The sequence below is a fragment of the Scyliorhinus canicula genome, chromosome 22, assembly GCF_902713615.1.
Source record: "Scyliorhinus canicula chromosome 22, sScyCan1.1, whole genome shotgun sequence".
NCBI lineage: Eukaryota > Metazoa > Chordata > Chondrichthyes > Carcharhiniformes > Scyliorhinidae > Scyliorhinus > Scyliorhinus canicula.
The window spans coordinates 23943838-23965037 of record NC_052167.1 but is presented as its reverse complement, the minus strand read 5'-3'; the positions used below and the strand labels follow the sequence as shown (position 1 = coordinate 23965037).

General features: G+C 46.7%; 1 protein-coding gene across 1 annotated transcript in view; it reads left to right on the top strand.

Moving 5' to 3' along the window:
• The window catches only part of ldb3a (LIM domain binding 3a), a 179893-nt gene that overhangs the window by 143116 nt on the left and 15577 nt on the right, over positions 1-21200 (top strand). The window contains exons 11-13 of the mRNA XM_038783275.1: positions 4141-4269; positions 8710-8775; positions 12238-12374. Coding sequence (XP_038639203.1) covers positions 4141-4269; positions 8710-8775; positions 12238-12374 — 332 coding nt within the window. The remainder of the gene's footprint in view (positions 1-4140; positions 4270-8709; positions 8776-12237; positions 12375-21200) is intronic.

Here is a 21200-nt window from a genome sequence, read left to right as displayed (position 1 = left end):
GGGGTGAATTGTTTTTTATTTTCCTCAGTGTGCAGCATGAAGCGATAGGTATCCATGTTTGTTCCTGCAGTAAATCGTCAGCTGGGCCTCACCCAGAAAGAGTTCTATCCCAAAGCCGCTAACTTTGCAGCACCCAGTTTGTCACTATTGTTGGAACGGGCCGCTTGTGACATCCAGTGGCCGGCGTGGAGTACTGCAGTTCAATTACTTGCACCCACTGGAAAAGGACTAATTCTGGGATTCTGTACTGCGGAGACAGAGCCTTGCTTGAGACCAAGTGCAGGTCAGTAGCTCCAGTTGCTCATCCCTTGCAACCACAAAAAATGCTTGGAGCTGTGTTCCCCCATCGAATCGCAAAACAAATCAGTTCCGAAGCAAAGTTGTCTTAATATAAAATGACACTGCAGTAAAGTTTTGCTCATTTGTTCTTTGTTGCCTTCCTGAATGCTTTAAGCTGTTTGAAAAATTCTGAACTCTCAGCTCTTTCTATACTGGTGCTGTGGCTCGGCGAAAGAGGAGTCTCCAAGCGTCACTCTCCCCGGGTTTGCATTTATTGCGCTTGAGAAGTGAGGTAGCGTGGCCACTTCACCAGCTGCACCTATGGACGTATCATCCAGCAACTGACAGATTGACTACCTCGAAGGATGCCGAGCGTGAGTGGACTCCGGAGGTCCGAGAGGACCCCGAGGTCTCTGAACTGATTGTCTTTGACGTACTCTCTTTCCCCTGCTGTCTTTTGCCGTGAATATAAACTCGATACAATTTACACAGAGAGTGGTGGGTGTGTGGAATGCACTGCCAGCAGAGGTGGTGGAGTCAGAGTCATTAGGGACATTTAAGCGACTCTTGGACAGGCACATGGACAGCAGTAAATTGAAGGGATGTAGGTTAGGTTGATCTTAGATTGAGATAAATGGTCGGCATAACATCGTGAGCTGAAGGGCCAGTACTGTGCTGTACTGTTCTATGTAGTATGTTATAAGGGACTTAAGGGGGAGGGATGTGGTAGTGTGGCCTCTTTAAGGGGACGGGCCAATCACAAGGGAGTGCACAAACCCCGGTCAGTAGAGAGTTGGCAGGACCCCAGGCAGTGTGGACCCCAGAACTGAAGTTTTATTGTGTCTGCACCTGTTACTTACCTGCCTTTGCCTTTCATCAATAAACCCCATGTTAGCTACTGGAAGCCCCAGTGTATGGCTCGAGTCACCACAAGATGGTTGTGGTGAGCCACCATCTTGAGCCGTTGCAGTCCATGTGGTGTAGGTGCTGTTAGGAAAGGAATCCAGTATCCTGACCCAGCTACAGTGAAGGAACAGCGATATCGCCCCAAGATTGGATGGTATGTGGCTTCTTGCAGGTGATGGTGTTTACATGGTTCTACTGCTCTTGTATTCGAGAATATTCAATCCTACTCCTGAATTGTAGACAGGCTTTGGGGAATCAGGTGAGTCACTTGCTGCAGAATTCCCAGCTTCTGACCTGCTACTGTATTGTAGTCACAGTATTCATATGTGAGTTTCTGGTCAATGGTAACCCCAGGATCCTGATGGTGGAGGATTCAGCAACGGGAATGCCTTTGGGGGAGGTGGTTAGATTCTCTCATGTTGCCTGGCACTTGTGTGGCACAAATGTAACTTTCCCTGAACCTGAACGGTCTTGCTGCACATGGAGACGGATAGCTTCAGTAGATCAGGAATCATGAATGATGCTGAATACTATGCAATCATCAGAGAATGCCTCCTCGTCTGACCTTATGTTGGGGGGAAGGTCATTGATGAAGCATTTGAAGATAGTTGGGCCTAGGACACTATCCTAAGGAACTGCTGCAGTAATATTGGACTGGGGCGATTGAACTCCAACAACCACAACCATCTTCCTTTATGCTAGTCATAACTCCAGCTGATGGAGAGTTTTCACCCGGATTCCCATTGATTCCAGTTTTGCTCAGACTGTTTGATGCCATGCTCCGTCAAATGTGCCATGATGTCAAGGGCAGTCACTCTAACGTCACTTCTTGAGTTCAACTCAGTTGCCCATGTTTTAACCAAGGCTGTAATGAGATCCAGATTTGAGTGGCCCTCGTGGAACCCAAATTGAGCAGCAGTGACAGGTTAAGTGGCACTTGATAGCCCTGTCGATGATACCTTCCATCACTTTGTTGATGGTCGAGAGTATACTGATGGCCAGGTTGGATTTGTCCTAACTTTTGTGGACAAGACGTACCTGGGCAATTTTCCACATTACTGGGTAGATGCCAATGATGTAACCATGATGGAACTGCTTGGATTAGGGTATGGCTAGTTCTGGAGCACATGTCTTCAGTACTATTACCAGAATGTTATCAGGACCCATAGCCTTTGCAGTAGTCAGTGTCTTCAGCTGTTTCTTGATATCAGGTAGAGTGAATCAAATTGGCTGAAGACTGGTACTTGTGATGCTGAGGATCTCAGGAGGATGCCGAGATGGATCGTCCACTCGCACCTCTGGTGAACAATGGTTCCAAATGCTTCAGCCTTGTTTTATTTTGCATTGGGGTCCTGGACTCTCATTGAGGATGGGGATATTTGTGAAGGTTCCTCCTCCTCCAGTTAGTTGTTTAATTGTCCACCATCATTCACAGTTGGATGTGACAGGACTGCAGAGCTTAGGCCTGATCCGTTGGTTGTTGGATTGCTTAGCTCTGTCAATTGCATGCTGCTTATGCTGTTTGGCACACAAGTAGCCCTGTGTGGTAGCTTCACCGGGTTGATGCCTAATTTTTAGGTATGCCTGGTGCTGTTCCTAGCATGCTCTCCTGCACTCTTCTTTGAATCAGGGTTGATCCATCAGCTTGATGGTAATGGCAGAGTGGAAGATATGCTGGCTATGAGGTGGTTAGAGATTGTGATTAAACACAATTCTGCTGCTGCTGAAGGCCCACAGTACCTCATGGATGCCCAGTTTTGTGATGCTAAATCTTTTCAAATTCTATCCCAGTTTGCACAGTGGTAGTGCCACACACAAAACTTCAATTTCCTGGCTTGTGGATGGGCGTTGTCAAAGGCACAGAATTTGTCTCCTTTTCATCAGCAATGGGAATGCCACTACCAATTGGAAATACCACAAGGGCAATGTAACTGGCACCCTGATACTGGACAAATGCTTTCACATCCTTTCACTCTGACCCTTTGGCTATAATGACTTGGCAGAAACGGGGAACAGCAATCATCCCACTGCTATTAGAAATGTCACTCAGCGGTTCCATGGCCTGGATTTTTTACTATATATTATCCCTCTCTCTTCGCCTGTTAGTCTGATAGTTACCACCATACAGACATTGGACTAGAGTCTAAACAAAGACTATTACAAAACGGGACTTGTACCTGTTTGCGACCTGATCTCTCCATTGATAAGGAAACCGTTCCTCTCCTTTTTAAGTTAGATGGTCACCAGAGGAAATTGAGAATTTAGGGGCTATTCAAAGCTCTGTGTGCATTGCCTGACAATTACTGCATCTGTTGCAGCCCAAGCATTTGGAATAATGTCTGGTTAAAGTATTTTATGGGGTTAAACACTTTATCCCTGAAAGTTTTTTTTCCTGCATATTGGGCCTTTTCTGCCTCCTTTCAGCATACGCCATTCCTGAATCAAGCAAGTGTCTTGGTTGCATTCCATTCTAAATGATGTTCTTGAATTGGGCATGAAGAGATGTAGAGAGAGGTCCGTGTCCGAGGAGGTTGCCCAGTGGTTGTTTGTGAGCTTGGAAATCATCAATGGCTCAGGAACAGGGTGCAAGGCCTGTTATAGTACCGCGACATACACACAGGATTTCCCTGGTCTTTGCTGAGCTCTTCTGGTCATCAGTTGGGTTCTGACAGCTGCCCTCACTGCCCCTGGGCTAGGAAGGAGAAAAATCAGCCAGGGTTCCTGCAGTCTGATGACCTCTGCTGAACAGTGAGAGGGCGAGATTAAACACAGCTTTTATGCCACTGATAGCTTGCCAACACTCACTACCTAGGGTCGCAGATGAAGAACCATTACTTGCGTTTAGTACGGGAGGGTATTCTGTGCCAGGAAAAGTCAGGAAGGGAATGAACCAAACTGGTGAAATGAAATTGTCATAATACGTGTGTGTTTTCTTTTCAATTCTTTGTGGGGTAGATTCGGTGCCAACCCACCAAGACCAACGAGTGCCTTGGAGGCGATTCGTATAACTCCACTCATCAACGCGCCTTCCTTACCCAAACGAACCAGGCCTAGTTCTGTTCCTCTGGGAAAAGCAAACCTGAGGTACCACGAATCCGTGGAAACTAATCCTATAAAGGGCCACATGTGCAGAGCATATTTGGATAAGCAAGGATTTTTAAATGTATAACAAGCACTAGGAATAAATCTGTAAATAGTCAAATAATTCATTTTGAATTGTATTGTAATGAATCGAAGTAATCAACTGCAGTGTGTGCTACCTTTTTAATTGATGTGTTGCAGATATATTGAAATTTTCATGCAGAAATTGTCACCGCCAAAAGTTTTCAACAACCCCCTTTGGAAAGTAGAGTAGTGCGGCACATAATCACTCTGGTGCAGAACTGAGGGAGTGTTACCCTGTCAGCAGTGTCGTCATTCAAACAAGATTTAGGCACCCGCTACCCTTGCGGGTGGATCTAAATAATTTCATGGCACTATTTCTATGGCACAAGAGAAGTTTAGTTCTCCTGTGTCCATCAATATTTATCCCTCAAACAACCCCTAAATAATCTGGTCATTATTTCCTTGTTATTTGTGGGACCAAGTTGTATGCAAATAACGCCGACTGAGACAACTTTTTAATGATAATCTTTATTCGTGTCACAGGTAGGCTTACAGTAACACTGCAATGGAGTTACTGTGAAAATCCCCTAGTTGCCACATTCCGACGCCTGTTCGGGTTCACTGAGGGAGAATTCAGAATGTCCAAATTACCTAGCAACACGTCTTTCGAGAATTGTGGGAGGAAACCAGAGCACCCGGAGGAAACCCACGTGGACACAGGGAGAATGTTCAGACTCCGTACAGACAGTGACCCAAGCCGGGAATCAAACCTGGGACCCTGGTGCTGTGAATCATCAGTGCTACCCCCTGTGCTACTGTGCTGCCCTTCCTTTATCTTTCCCTTCCTGCAGAGAAGTCTCTGGCCTTGGCTGTTAACTGTATATCCACCAATGTTATAGCAGGAGATTGGGAGAACATTGTTGAAATTTTACCCCACGGTTCTACTGAAAGATTTTTGATGTTTGCCCAGACATGGGTACTCTATTGGAGCCTGGCTTAATGCTGGCCTGGCCTAAATATTTTGAGGCCACAACTCTATTAACAAGCGAATCTGAATAATTGTAGCTGAGATAAATCAGCAAATTATGGGGGGGGGGGGGGGGGGGGGGGGGGGTTCTACTTAAAGAGTTCTGTGGTTTACAGCTATCATATACTCTTAAAATATCTCAAATCTCATTTAATTAATACCTTGAATTTAATAATTCACAAAATAAATCAGAAAAATTCCCACAAACTCTGCACCCTACCTTTCAAAGTTCTCTCCATTCCTCTGTAATATTAATTGTGCCATCCCTGGGTAAACCCTCTGTTGATACGTAACAGTCCCAGTCTTCACTAGATTCCCATTGCCCACGGGCTGAGCCAAAGCAGAGCTGCCATCCTAAGGGTCTCTGTGAAGAATGCAGAGGCATGTATCACTGAGCCCCCAACCCCAGCCTCTGGAGACTGCCGTCCCAGGGTAGGATTGACAACATCAAAGAAATAAGGAAGAGGGAAGCCAGAACTGAGACAGATGAAGAGAATAATAGAAAGGTGGTGATGGATTAGAGAGAAAGTAGCAAAGATACAGAGAGAAAATAATAGAGGAAACATCAAACATGGGAGAGATCAAGAAAGAAAATAGAGAGTGAAGGGGTGCAGATGAGCACAGATGAGCTTAGAAAGCACAGGGATAATTAGACCAAGGAATGTAGAAGTAACCTGATCCCCGTTTTAAACTAATGTGCATATGCTAATTTTTAAATTTCTCATTACAAAGTTCCTACGATCATATTTTTAGTTGAAGTTGCCTATGTAAACTTGTCACATTGAAATTGCACCTTCCTGTCAGTAGTAGCAATAGAGTGCCGCGTGACAAGTTTACATAGGCATTTTGATTACATTTTTTTTTAAATTTAGAGTACCCAATTCAGTTTTTCCAATTAAGGGGCAATTTAGAGTGGCCAATCCACCTGCCATTCACATCTTTAGGTTTTGGGGGCGAAACCCACGCAAACACGGGTAGAATATGTAAACTTCACACGGACAATGACCCAGGGCCGGGATCGGACCTCGGAGACCGTGAGGCAGCAGTGCTAACCCTTTGAATACAAATTTGACAAAGGGATTTATAATGCCAAAAGTGTACAGCATGAGCATGTGGATGTGAAATTTTCAATATATTATGCATGCATACAACTGCAACACTATTTAACGGTAAATAATTATACTTTAAACGTGTTGATTACAAGTAATAATTATTTGAATAGATTTCAAAATGTATTTTTCTTCAGTTTTTGGAGAATTATTTCGAAGTGTTAGATTTTTCATATATACCCTCCCCATGTGGACAGCGTGATGTCAACAATTCAATAATTTCTCCTCTCAGTGTGCCTAATATGCACCGATAACACCCAGAGTCAAGAACAATCTAACTTTTCCAAATCCTTGTGGTTTTTCTGGTTTTTGTTATAGCAGTAACTGAGTTTTTAATCAGAATACATTTTTTAATAATCACCTATTTCATAATCCTTTGTTGCACACATCATTTTGGAATCTGTGCTTTTTCCACCTGTGTTTAATACTGGTGGGTGTCCTTTTAAAAAGGGATTCTGTTGGCAAAGTTTCCTTTGTTGCTTTGTCCAATTATATCTAAGGTGCTCCTTAAAGTCTTGAGTAAGATCTGGGTTTGAAACTAAATGAGACACAAAACGGTATCATCACTCACTCCTGGGAGTTGGGTCCTTTCACCTCTGGGATGTAGGTTCCCACAAGGAAGAGTTGAGGGTACGTTTCATGACGGGAAGAATAGGCAAAACACTGTGTACTTCCGGTAGGTCATGGGATCACGATAAGCAGCAAAAGCCCATTGTCGGCGGAGGAAGCTATAACAGAGTTCAATAGTTAGAGACTAAACGAGGTGGACACTGAATCGGTTAACATCCCAAAGGTAGGATGATCTAAAGCTCCTACAAAAAGTGATGTTTCCAAAACCTTGACACAATCCACCCAATGCAGACCTTACTGGACAAGGTCCAGTCTAACTTTTACTATCACACTCCAAACAAATTCTGAATTCTTGAATGGACAGCATAGAAGGAATGAATTTTAAGGATCCAACTATCAAAAAGGTGGACGACAAAGAAATAGCATTGATACACAAACAACAGTGAACAGCAGCTTCTATATCAGTTTGGCTTTCGTCACTCAAGTTGACGTTTTAGCCCAGTAATATTACAAAATAGAGATTATTTAGAATGAAGGTGACTGACCAGGTCCTACAGATGGTTCATTTTGGACCTCTGCTTTTCATAATATTGATTTGTTTTCTCAATATTGATTTATCTTCTCTGTGAAGACTGACACTGAATTGACTTTTGGAGATTGAAGAGGAGTAGTAAAGGCTTATTCCACAATGGAAGGTGAATGTGCAGTGGACGAAAATAAGTATCCTCACAGAGCCAAGCTTATAACATTCCCAAAGATGATTGAAGAAATCTAAGTGGCTGTAATAGCACACCACTCGTTGAAAATGACTCAACACCACTTGGGTAATCTCATATCAAATCTCATATCAAATAGATGTCAATATATATCAGCAATGTTCTGTGTGCAAGCTACATCATATCAGGACATTGTAAACTCAAAACAAATGGAAAATGGCTCCACCATACAACCTTTAACTTTCAGGATGCTGTAGACAAAGAGTTAAGTATTGTCTTTGAGCAGAACATTAGGGTAAATTTGTACAGCTCCACCCCTGCTGAAGAATTTGGTTAGACAGGAGTGCAGGTCAAACATGGGCTAATTCTGTGAGTGCAGCAATAGAATCCCTACAGTGCAGAAGGAGGCCATTTGGCCCATCGAGTCTGCACCGACCTTCCGAAAGAGCACTCTATCTAGGCCCACTCCCCGCCCTATCCCCATAACCCCCACGCTTTGATCAATCCGCCTAACCTGCAGACCTTTGGCCTGTGGGGGAAACCGGAGCACCTGGAGGAACCCCACGCAGACACGGAGAGAATGTGCACACTCCACACAGTCACCCAAGGATGGAATCGAACCCGGGTCCCTGGCACTGTGAGGCAGCAGCACTAACCACTGTTCCGCTGTACAGTCCCATCTTCTATGTGGGGATCTTCTAAGGTACAAAGCCTAGCTCTAATACACAGTATGTGTGTAGTCTGTCTCTTCTGAAGCTGCTTTCACAGTTGCTAAATTACTCTGGCCATATTAATGACAACCCTTAATGGAATATAATATTTAGTTTTTTCCTGTAATTAGTTATCCCTCTAAAATCTTTTGCTTTCCTTGTCGAAAATATTAAAATGGATTTTTAGGAGGGTATCATTTCCTTTCACGGGAAAAAATGCAACATGTTCTTCACTGACTGTGAGGTTTGCATTTTGTTTAATACCTTTTGTCTCCTCTTGACCACAGTTGGCAGCAGAAGACGTCTTCCTCCGTCAGCCACCAGTCTCAATCAGCACATAACTTAAGGACTAGGTACCTGCTAGATTTGTGTCAAAATCATTTCAGCTCTTTAACAGAGCACTAATGCTGCACATGGTGCGACAGTGCCATATTAACCAGTCAACAGAGATGCCAAGTATTCACATTACACAGAAGTAGTCTCATTTGTTCTGTTTCCTCTCGTTACAGATTTATTTTGCAATTTTCTTATTTAATTGAGGCTGTTTCCGAGCAGCAAGTTCTCAATTTCCCAAACTTGGGATGAATTGAGATTGCCAAATCCAAATCAGCCCAGGTTGCAGTAAAGTTCTACGCCTCTCGTGCAATATTTTGAAATATCAGGGAACCAACCTCTCGAACAGCATTGCAGCCTAGCATGCGCCCTGTTAATATGCCTCGTAGTATTAAATACCCTGATAAGATACACACATTTGCCACTGGCAACAAAATACATTGAACAGCATGACACAACATCCTACCCCAATTAAACAGTGTAACCTCCAATTTGCTGTGAGCAACACGTCCGAGCATCTACTAGGCCAGAAGCAAAATTGGAAAAAGAGGTAAGGCAATAAAGGGGTAAGGAAGAATCAATATGGAATGTTCACCGAGAACCCTCAGCACCCATAATTCTTTCCATTCCCTCCTTCCCTCCAATGCTTCTTTAGTTTTTCTTTTGAATGTTGTCATCTCTGTTTCTCAGCTTTAGCTTCACCATGCTTGAGGAAAATATCCTAATCAACAACTAATCCAATATTTCTATTTTAAATCCTTTCACAGTTTTACCTTCATAATCCGATATCACACCTATTAAACGCCTCTTGCTGACATGCTTTTATTACTGATGTTACCAAATGCAGTGAACATTGCTCCAGAATTCAGCAATATTGGGATAGGTAGTACAGTACTGCAACAGCGAATTGACAATCTGTTACAGAGAGCACTTGATATTCAATTCCATTGCTGTCAGTTAAATTAAGTTGAAGGCACTGTATGTAACAGGCAACACATCCAAGACTGTCTGTTTCACCCTACCAACCGAGACAAATATCTACCCTGTAGCCTCTAATAAGGAGGACTCATGGCACAATGGGTGGTGATCCTGATTCTCGGTAAGAGGGCTGGATTCTTCCGCTTCGCCCGCCACAAGATCGCCATGGGTGAGACGCGGACAATGGAAAAGTCCGACTTCGGGCGGGATTCTCTGGTTGTTGGGAGGGGGGGGGGGGGGGGTGCGACCGGAGAATCTGCCCCCACGGTGCGCTCTACCCGAACGGGAACAGAATCCTGTAGCGAACGGGTTTATCTGGGAGTTTCCCAGCACTCGGAACACCTAGAAACACCACGCTATTTGACTTCCATTCAGGTGGATACAGGGCCTCAGCGGGGATGCCCCAATGAAACCGCAATTAGTCCCAGTTTCTGCACTGAGGAGTTCCACATACCGGAACCCCTCGGTACAGAAGGAGATCGGGACGCTATTTTGAAATGATGTACCGCTCTCTCGACCCACCACAACTCCCCTAGAAGGAGGTTGTCAGAATCCCCTGCATGGTACCCCGAGGCCTGACCCGCAGTGTGAGGAAAATGCCAGCTTGGCAGTGCCAGGCTGAGCTTTAACCCAAATTTGACCTGATCACCTGGAATTCCAACCCCAGTTTCCATTCAAACTTGCTTGATCATGGCCAGAGTCTCGGGCCACATTTATAATTGTGTCCCTGGAATCAGAGTCTCTGGTGATAATTTCATTCACCCGGCATAGCTGTGGTGTTAGTGAAATTCCAAATGCTGAGATGGGGGAGGAGCTAAGAAATTCAACAGCTCGGCCAAGCTAAGAAAATGTCTATCTCTGCTATACAAACAGATTCTTGGCAGGATCAGTGACTAGCTGAGGAAGGAGCTGTGCTCCGAAAGCTAGTGATTCGAAACAAACCTGTTGGGCTTTAACCTGGTGTTGTAAGACTTCTTACTGTGCCCACCCCAGTCCAATGCTGGCATCTCCACATCAAGGTTTAGGAAGGCCATTTGTCCCATCTTAGCTCACCCAGCTGCTGTTTAGCACACTGGGCTAAATCGCTGGCTTTGAAAGCAGACCAAGGCAGGCCAGCAGCATGGTTTGATTCCCGTAACAGCCTCCCCGAACAGGCGCCGGAATGTGGCGACTAGGGGCTTTTCACAGTCACTTAATTGAAGCCTACTCGTGACAATAAGCGATTTTCATTTCATTTCATTTTCAAAATCTACTAACCCCAATTATAGCATCTAACTGTTGGTTGAATAATTCCTGTGGTTTTACTTCCGCTGCCTCACCAAGAAGACAGTTCCAAGTATCTATTATGAAAAATGAAAAATTGCTTATTGTCACGAGTAGGCTTCAATGAAGTTACTGTGAAAAGCCCCTAGTCGCCACATTCCGGTGCCTGTCCGGGGAGGCTGGTACGGAACCGTGCTGCTGGCCTGCCTTGGTCTGTTTTAAAAGCCAGCAATTTAGCCTGGTGAGCTAAACCAGCCCTTATGGATTGAAGATATCCGGATAGGCTTTTGTGGTACCTTTTTACGGTTTGCATTTGTACCCATTGTCTTTGCATCATAATTTAATGGCAAATATTAATCGAAGTTTAACATTTCAGTCCTCCTTATTATCTGATAAAATCCCTTCTCAATCAGCTTGCCTTTATGTTAAAGAGGCCACATTTCTCCAGTCTTTCCTCAGTTCAATCCTTTGGCTTTAGCAACCCGTCTTGTGCTACTTTTCAGCACCTCCAGCGTTCCAAGGTATCTCGGTGATCAGAAATAGACACAGTACGCAGGCGAGCTGAGGTTTTGGCCTCACTATTTGGAAGAGGCAATGTTCCTAAAGTGTTGTCTTTGTCTGTATCTTGTGCTCCCAATCTTGCTGAGTTTGACCTTGGATTGGGTCTGGCAAAAGCACCGTCTGTGACTTTGTACTTCTCAGGTTTAGTTATATGATTCAGCCTTCTAATTGCTGCTCTGCTGTACTTGGACATGGTGTTAAATTACCGCACCTTCACCACTGACGGAAAAGCAGAAAAGTGACCAGAGGCAAAATCTCTTTTAAGAAATGGAAAAATGTGGGGTTTTTTCAACCAAACCAAGGATGTGACCTTCAGGCTGGACTGCTGAGAAGATGCAAGATAACACTACCAGGGGAACTGGTAAAGCTATTCAAAAGCCACTGGCCTTGTCCTGATTTGCAGTTTAAAACTTTTGGCTTCAGTAATACTTTGCATGTATTCACTTCATATCTCTGATTGACTGCTTACTGAATGTCTTGGATTCAAGTCTTTTGAAGACCTACTGATCCAAGGTCTGTGTAAACTGATGATAAGAAACACTTCTGCTGTTCACTCCCAGTCATGGATTTGATAACTTGCCTTTGGCATCCTGTTTGGGTCTATTCCAAAGGTGATCATCTAATCGTTTTGCCCTTGTGCTTCCCACTCACTTTCCATCCTGTTTTTTTAAATTCTTCAGTCACGGCTTCACAAGCGACACCACAGTGGCCGGGCCTCCAGCTCCTCAAGTTTGTACAGAAGCCTCAAATCCAGCTTCTAAACCAAAGATTGTCAGCACAGCGAGTATCCGACCTGCAGCCTTTCATTCGACTGGAGGTAATATATTACAGCAGTGTTTGTTTTTGGCTTTGTTGGCAGAAAAGGTGGCTATCTAAGCAGTCATAGAAAGAGCTCCTGCATTTAAGAAATATTGAATGAAGTAGCGCTCCCAATGCTGAAATGAAACTTTTCAATCTGAAGTATATATATCATTGGCATCAACTTCTTTATTTCTGTTGCAATACATAAAATAGTAAAAACCCTTCACTTACAGAAAGAAACATGTCCCAATATTTTAAAGTGCAATTGTTTCAGAATTGTTGGAGAATCCCCTCCAATATTTCGAGTCTAGGTGACTCTACTTCAGAGCCGAAGAGGAGAAATGTAAAAAGAAACAGAAAACATCGGACAATCTCAGAAGGTCTGACAGCATCTGTGGAGAGAGAAGGGAGCAAATGTTTTGAGTTTGGATGACTCTTTGTCAAAGCTGGAGTGAACTGTTGTGAGGGGGGCGTGGAGCGGTGGGGCTGGATAGGGGACCAGAGATAGGTGGAGATTGACAAAGGTGTCACGAACAGAAAGACAAAAGGAATGTAAATGGCGTTACTAAAAGGCTGAGAAGTGACACATTAAGAGATTGGAATGTGTTGATGGCAGACAGAGGTAAGCAGTGTGTCAAAGGGCAACTAGGGACAGGGGGGAGGGGGGCAGCGCAGTGGTTAGCACTGGGACTGCGGCGCTGAGGACCCGGGTTCGAATCCCGACCCTGGGTCACTGTCCATGCGGAGTTTGCACATTCTCCCCATGTCTGCGTGGCTTTCACACTAAATTGCCCCCTAATTGGGAAAAAAATTGGGTACTCTAAATTTATTTTTAAAAACTAGGGACAGGGAACAGATGGCCCAAGTTTGGGGAGGGGGGGGGGGGGGGGGGGGGGGGGAATAGGGGAACAATGGTGAGGGAAGAACAGATGAGTGGAAGAAATGAAAATAAATTGATAGAAATAAAAATGGGGTGAGGGTGGAAGAGAGAGATCACACTCTGAAGTTGTTTAACTCAGTGTTAAGTCCGGAAGGCCATATCGTGCCTCATTGGTAGATGAGATGCTGTTCCTCCAGTTTGCATTGGGCTTCACTGGAACATTGCAGCAGGCCAAGGGCGGACTTGTGGACGTGAGAGCAGGACGGGGGGTTCTGGGTCCTGCTTGTGGACGGACCGAAGGTGTTCTGCAAAGCAGTCACCCAGTCCTTATCCCAGTAAGGACTTATCCCAGTAAGGATAAGGGGGACCCTACCCTGGTTCAGGGAGGGAGAAGAGGGGGTGAGAGCAGAGGTATGGGAGATGGACACAGTTGAGAGCCCTGTCGACCACACTGGGTGGGAAACCACGATGTGTGTGAGGGAGAAATGTGTTACATTATAGACTGTAAAAGTGGGGGTGGAACAGAGTAGAAAGGTCAGTGATTAGTGGCAACAGGAGAGATTGTAACAAAGATGGAGAAAAACCTAAGAATAAGTGACAGCTGGTCTGGTGGGGGAGAGAAGGTTGCGACAAAAAGTGTTTGAGAAATATTTTTTAAAGTTTAAGATGGAGGAGAAAGTTCACGGTCTAAAGTTATGGAACTCAATCCCGAGGGCTGTAAAGTGCCTAATCAGTAGATGAAATGCTGCTTCTCCACTTTCCGTTGGGCTTCACTGGAACATTGCAACAGGCCACTGATTAACATGTGGGCATGGGAGCAAGGTGCTGATGGCAATGGCAAGTGACAGCAAGGTTGGGGTCATGCTTGAGGACTGAGCAAAAGTGTCTCGCAACGTCGTCACCCAGTCTGCGTTGTCTTCCCACTGTAGAGGAGACCCTCCGGAAGAACACTCTACCAACGTCCACTCCACCCTAGCCCCATAACCTAACCTGCACATCCCTGGGCATGAAGGGACAATTTTAGCATGGCCAATCCACCTAACTCACACATCTTGGGACTGTGGGAGGAAACCGGAGCACCCGGAGGAAACCCATGTAGACACGGGGAGAACATACAAATTCCACAAACCCAAGGACAGAATTGAACACGGGTCCCTGACCCTGTGAGGCAGCACTGTGCCACTGTGCCGCATTGGAAGCAACAAATACAGAAGACCAAATTGCAGGAGGTGCAAGTAAAATGTTGCTTCACTGGAAGGGAGTCTTTGGGGCCTTGAACACTGAGAATGGAAGAGGTAGGCAGCCGTTGCACCTTCTGCGATTGTAAGGGATGGTGCTGTGGAAGGGGATAAGGATTGGGCACGATGGAGGAGTGGACCAGGGTGTCACGGAGGGAGTGAACCCTGCAGAATACTGACAAGGCGAGTTGAGGGGAAGATGTGTTTCATGGTGGCATCATGCTGGAGTTGACAGAAATGGTAGAGGATTATCCTTTGAATGGGGAGGCTAGTGGAGTGGAAAGTGAGGACAAGGGGGATCCTATCCTGGTTCTGGGAGAGAGTGAAGGGGTGTGAGGGTGGTGGTGTGGAAAATGGATTGAACCCGGTTGAGTGTCCTGTCAACCACAAGGGAGGGCATACCTCAGTTAAGGAAAAAGACAGACATGTCAGAAGCACTATTTCCAAAGGTGGCATCATCAGAACAGATGTGACGGAGGCGGAAAACTGGGAGAATGGAATGGAGTCCTTATAGGAAGCGGGGTGTGAAGAGCTGTGGTTGAGGTAGCTGTGGGAGTCCGTGAGTTTGTAATGAATATCGGTGGACAGTCTATGCCCGGAAATGGAGACCGAGGTCAAGGAAGGAAAGTGAAGTGTCGGAAATGGACCACTGAAGGTGTGAGAGGGGTGGAAACTGAAAGCAAAATTGATATTTTTCCAGGTCCAGAAGAGAGCATGAAGTGGCATCAATAGAGTCATTGATGTAACGAAAAGGGAGTGCGCTTGAGTCGGACTGGAACAAGGAGCGTTCCACATAACCAACAAAAAGACAAGCATAACCGGGGTCCATGCAAGTACATTTGCACAAGTGAGACAAGTTAAAGGAGAAATTGAGTGACAGAACAAGTTCAGCCAGCCAGAGAGGAGTAATGGGGTGGAGGACGGAGAAGTGGAAAGGACAGAGAAGTGGAAAGCCCTCAGACCTTCCTACTGGGGGATGGAGGTGTAGAGGAATTGGACATCCATCGTGAAAGGTCATGAAAAGTGAAATTGTTCATTGGGTGTGGGGCATAGAAGCATAGAAGATAGGAGCACAGGAGGCATTTTGGCCCTTCGAGTCTGCTCTGCCATTCATCACGATCATGGCTGATCATCCAACTCAATTGTCAAACCCTGGTTTCTCCACATAACCCTTGTTCCCATTCACCCCAAGTGCTATCTAGTCGCCTCTTGAATATATTCAATGTTTTTGCATCAACTGCTTCCTGTGGTAATGAATTCCACAGGCTCACCACTCTTTGTATGAAGAAATATCTCCTAATCTGTGCCCGAAATGGTTTACCCTGAATCCTCAGACTGTGACCCCTGGTTCTGGACGCATCCACCATCAGGAACATCTTTCCTGCATCTGAGGAATCGTGAATATAGGTGGGACGAGGGGAAAGAGGGTGGAGTCAAGATATGAAGAAATGAGTAACTTGGAGCAGGAACAGGCAGGGGTAGGAAGCTGTTTGCATTATTTTCAATTGGCTGCAGCCCATGTCAGTTGTAGAAAGCGCATCAGTTGATGCTGTGTTACTATTGGTCGTTACCCAGCTCACTGTAGGAATTTGCAGCAACATAGCACTGTGGCCAGCATCACTTCCATTCGCAACAATACTGAGGAACGGGAGGCATAGATGAGGGGAGAAAGGAAGGAAAATGCAGAGTTTTTGTGGAGGTAACAACTTATGTTTTATACGTAGGACTCTAACATAGAGGAGTGAAGGGCAAAGGTTTGTTCAAGAAAGGTGTTTTAAGTATGGGCTCAGAGGAGAGGAAAGCTGGAGGATTTTGCTGAAGAATTCCAGAACGTGGGCCGAGACAATTCAATCTACAGTTTTCAGTGGTGAAGTGAAAAGCAAGTCGGCAATGCACAAGAGGCTGAAGTCAGAGGAGTAGAGGGTCCCGGGAACATTTGAGGTTTGGAGAAAGTTTCAGAGATAGACAGGGGCATTAAGAATGATTAAATGAATTAGAAGCAGTTGAAAGACAGTTTACCAGACTAATACCAGGAATGGACAGATTGTCTTATGAGGAAAGGTTGGAGCGGTTAGGATGGAGAATCTAGAACTCGGGGCGGGATTCTCCGACCCGCCCGCCAGGTCAGAGAATCTCGGGGGGGGGCAACACGAATCTCGTCCCAACCCCGGATGCCGTATTCTCTGGCACCGTTTTTCACGCAGGGGCGGGATTTACGCTGCGCGGTCGGGAGCCATTGGCAGCGGACCTCCCGGCAATTCTCCGGGCCCCACTGGACCAAGCGTCCAGTTTTTGGCCAGTCCCGCTGGCGTGAATCACTCAACTCACATACCGGCGGGACCTGGCAGGTAAGTCGGCGGGGGCGGTCCTCGGGAGTGCAGGGGGATCCAACACCGGAAGCGCCCCCGCGGTGGCCTGGCCAGAGATCGGGGCCCACCGATCTTGGGGCGGGCTTGATCCGTGGGGGCACTCCTTTCTTCCGCGCTGGCCCCTGTAGGGCTCTGCCATAGCTGGCGCGGAGAATAGAACCCCCCACGCATGCGGCAAAATATGCCGGCCGGTCTGCGCATGCGCGCAATCACGCCGGCCCTTCGGCGCATGTGTGAACTTGCACCATCCCTTCGGCGCCAGCTGGAGTGCCGCCAACCCCTCCGGCGTCCACCTAGCCTCTTCTCTGCATTTTCGGGGGCTGTTGACACCGGAGTGGTTGGCGCCGGTTCACCCCCCTGCGTGGGGACTTAGTCCCCAGAAGGGAGAATCCCAGCCCAGGTGTTACAAAGAACAAAGAAAAGTACAGCACAGGAACAGGCCCTTCGGCCCTCCAAGCCCGTGCCGACTATGCTGCCCGTCTGAACTAAAATCTTCTCCACTTCCTGGGTCCGTATCCCTCTATTCCCATCCTATTCATGTATTTGTCAGGATGCCCCTTAAACATCACTATCGTCCCTGCTTCAACCCCCTCCTCCGACAGCGAGTTCCAGCCACCCACTACCCTCTGTGTAAAAAAAACTTGCCTCGTACCTCTCCTCTAAACCTTTCCCCTCGCACCTTAAACCTATGCCCCCTAGTAATTGACCCCTCTACCCTAGGAAAAAGCCTCTGACTTTCCACTCTGTCTATGCCCCTCATAATTTTGTAGACCTCTATCAGGTCGCCCCTCAACCTCCGTCGTTCAAGTGAAAACAAACAGAGTTTATTCAACCTCTCCTCATAGCTAATGCCCTCCATACCAGGCAACATCCTGGTAAATCTCATCTGCACCCTGTCTAAAGTCTCCACATCCTTCTGGTAGTGTGGCGACCAGAATTGAACACTATACTCCAAGTGTGGACTCTAAGGTTCGATACAGCTGCAACATGGCTTGCCAATTCTCAATGCCCCGGCCAATGAAGGCAAGCATGCTGTATGCCTTCTTGACTACCTTCTCCACCTGTGTTGTCCCTTTCAGTGACCTGTGGACCTGTACACCAAGATCTCTCTGTCAATACTCTTGAGGGTTCTACCATTCACTGTATATTCCCTACCTGCATTAGACCTTCCAAAATGCATTACCTTACATTTGCCCGGATTAAACTCCATCTCCCATCTCTCCGCTCAAGTCTACAAATAATCTAAATCCTGCTGTATCCTCTGACAGTCCTCATCGCTATCCGCAATTCCACCAACCTTTGTGTCATCTACTGATGCAAAGTATTCATTTAGTACCTCGCCCATTTCCTCTGGCTCCACACATAGATTCCCTCGCCTGTCCTTCAGTGGGCCAACCCTTTCCCTGGCTACCCTCTTGCTTTTTATGTTTTTCCTCTTTCCCTTTTGGGATTTTCCTTAACCCTATTTGCCAATGCCAAATACTGTTTAAAAATAAGAGATTACTCGTTTAAGACAGAGATGAGGAGAAATGTTTTCTCTCAGAGGGTCATGAGTCCCTGGAACTCTCTCCCTGAAAAGACAGTGGAAACAGAGCCTTTGAATTTTTTTTTTTAATGATAACCAACATCTTCGGAATATTTAATCCAAGTCTATTTATTTATTTTAAATTTAGAGTACCCAATTATTTTTTCTCCTATTAAGGGGCAATTTAAGCGTGGCCAATCCACCTACCCTGCACATCTTTGGGTTGTGGGGGTGAAACCCACGCAGACGCAGGGAGAATGTGCAATCTCCACACGGACAGTGACCTAGGGCCGGGATCTGAACCTGGGTCCTCAGCACGGCAGTCCCAGTGCTAACACTGCGCCAATATTTTAAAGGCAGAGCTGGATAGATTCTTGATTAATAAGGGGCTGAAAGGTTATCGGGGTCAGCAGGAATGTGGGGTTGAGGTTACAATCAGATCAGCCATGATCTTATTGAATGATGGAGCAGGCTCAATGTACTGAGTGCCTACTCTCCCATCTAATTTGTATGTTCATATGTAAATTTGAGTTATTAGAGGACTGGAAGCAAAGTGAGGTTTATAAGGGCAGAGTTAATGGTTAATGGAGACTTGGTGTGGGATAGAATATGGGCAACAGAGCTTTGGATGAGCTGAAGATTATAGTGGTAGATAGGAAGGCATGGATTAGACTGGAGGTGACAAAGAATGGTGACGTTTGTCAGGACAGAGGGGCTGCGAGAGGGTAGATGTAGTAGTATGGAGATGAAAGTAGGTGCTCTTTATAATGAGGTGGATATATTCTTTCATAATGACATATTGATAGCCCTTCAGGAAATATTAACAAACAGCTATGGGCAGCACGGTAGCATTGTGGATAGCACAATCGCTTCACAGCTCCAGGGTCCCAGGTTCGATTCCGGCTTGGGTCACTGTCTGTGCGGAGTCTGCACATCCTCCCCGTGTGTGCGTGGGTTTCCTCCGGGTGCTCCGGTTTCCTCCCACAGTCCAAAGATGTGCAGGTTAGGTGGATTGGCCATACTAAATTGCCCTTAGTGTCCAAAATTGCCCTTAGTGTTGGGTGGGGTGACTGGGTTATGGGGATAGAGTGGAGGTGTTAACCTTGGGTAGGGTGCTCTTTCCAGGAGCCGGTGCAGACTCGATGGGCCGAATGGCCTCCTTCTGCACTGTAAATTCTATGATTCTATTGTAACTGCAGAGTTCTTTTCAACTCTCACTGAATGCCAGCCTATTTATTTTAATTTGAAAGGACGGCCGACTTAAATTACTCCACATCGTGATGGTTCGACAGACTTTATCCACCATTCTAGAACATTTACATCGATTCTGAAAATTTGTGACTCCCACACTGTGGGTTAAGGTCCCTGCTACAGTGAAAATGCAATCTGTTTTAACTCCACACTGAGTTCAAATCTCCCTGCTGAGTTTGGGTTTCCCTCGTGTGAGTCATACTCCACTCCCTTTCTTCTCCCGGGAGAAATGGGATCTGTTACAAATGGGTGTTGGACTTCTACATCAGGGGCTGGATTCTCCGACCCCTCGACGGTTCGGAGAATCGCCGGGGGCCGGCGTGAATCCCACCCCTGCCGTCTCTGGCACTGGAGATTCGGCGGGGTGGGAATCGCACCGCGCCGGTTGGCGGGCCCCCTCGGCGATTCTCCGGCCCGTGATGGGCTGAAGTCCCGCTGCTGTAATGCCGGTCTCGCCAGTGTGAATCAAAACACCTCCCTTACCGGCGGGACTGGCGGCGTGGGCGGGCTCCGGGGTCCTGGGGGGGGACGCGGGGCGATCTGACCCCGGGGTGTGCCCCCACAGTGACCTGGCCCACGATCGGGGCCCACCGATCCGTGGGTGGGCCTGTGCCGTGGGGGCACTCTTTTCCTTCCGCGTCGGCCATAGACTGCGTGATGGCCGACACAAAGTGACCCCCTGCGCATGCGTGGGGATGGCATCTGCAGCCGCTGACGCTACCGCGCATGTACGGATTTCCGCCGGCCGGCAAAGTCCCTTCGGCCCCGGCTGGCGTGGCGCCAAAGGCCTTCCCCGCCAGCCGGTGGGACGGGAATCATTCCAGCGCGGGCCCAGCCCCTCAAGGTGAGGACCTAGCCCCTAAAGGTACGGATCTCCGCACCTATGGGGCGGCCCGCGCCGGAGTGGTTCACGCCTCCCGCCCCACCGGGTAGGGGAGAATCCAGCCCCAGATCTCTTCCCCTCCACCCACCATTTTTACAGATTCAGAGTGTCTCCATGACTGTGAAAATTCGAGCTAATTGCTTTGAGCTTCCCAATGTTGAGTTAGAAGAGGATAAAACTGGGAGCAAAGATCAGTGGTAATGCTGGGGGTGGCTTTATGGAAATGACCAGGAAGGAGTGTTCCAGACTGTGCAGAGGGGAAAGGAAACGGGTATTAAAATCAGCTGAGGGGGAGTGGGTGGGTAGTTCCAACCTGAACTGGAGGGGTGTGGTCGAGGGGAACTGTGTCACATTAAACTGGTCGAGGGAAAGAATTCCAGCTGTAACCATGGAGAGGTTTTGTGGATGCGGGGTTAAGGGACATAATTCTTTCCTGTAAGTGTCATTCTTTCCATCACTCTGATAGTATCTGTGGCAGTCTCTTCTTGTTTGTCTTACAATCCCTTTCTCCCCCTAACAGAACAGCTTCCAGTGTAACAAATGAAATGTGCGGGAAACACTCAGGTTAGTCAGTATCTAAGGAGGGAATGGGCAAGTTAGCATTTCATTTTTTATTCATTCGTGGGACATGAATGAATAGCAAGACCAGCATTTTAATTTCCCATCCTTACTTGCCCTGTAGAAGGTATGTGTCGC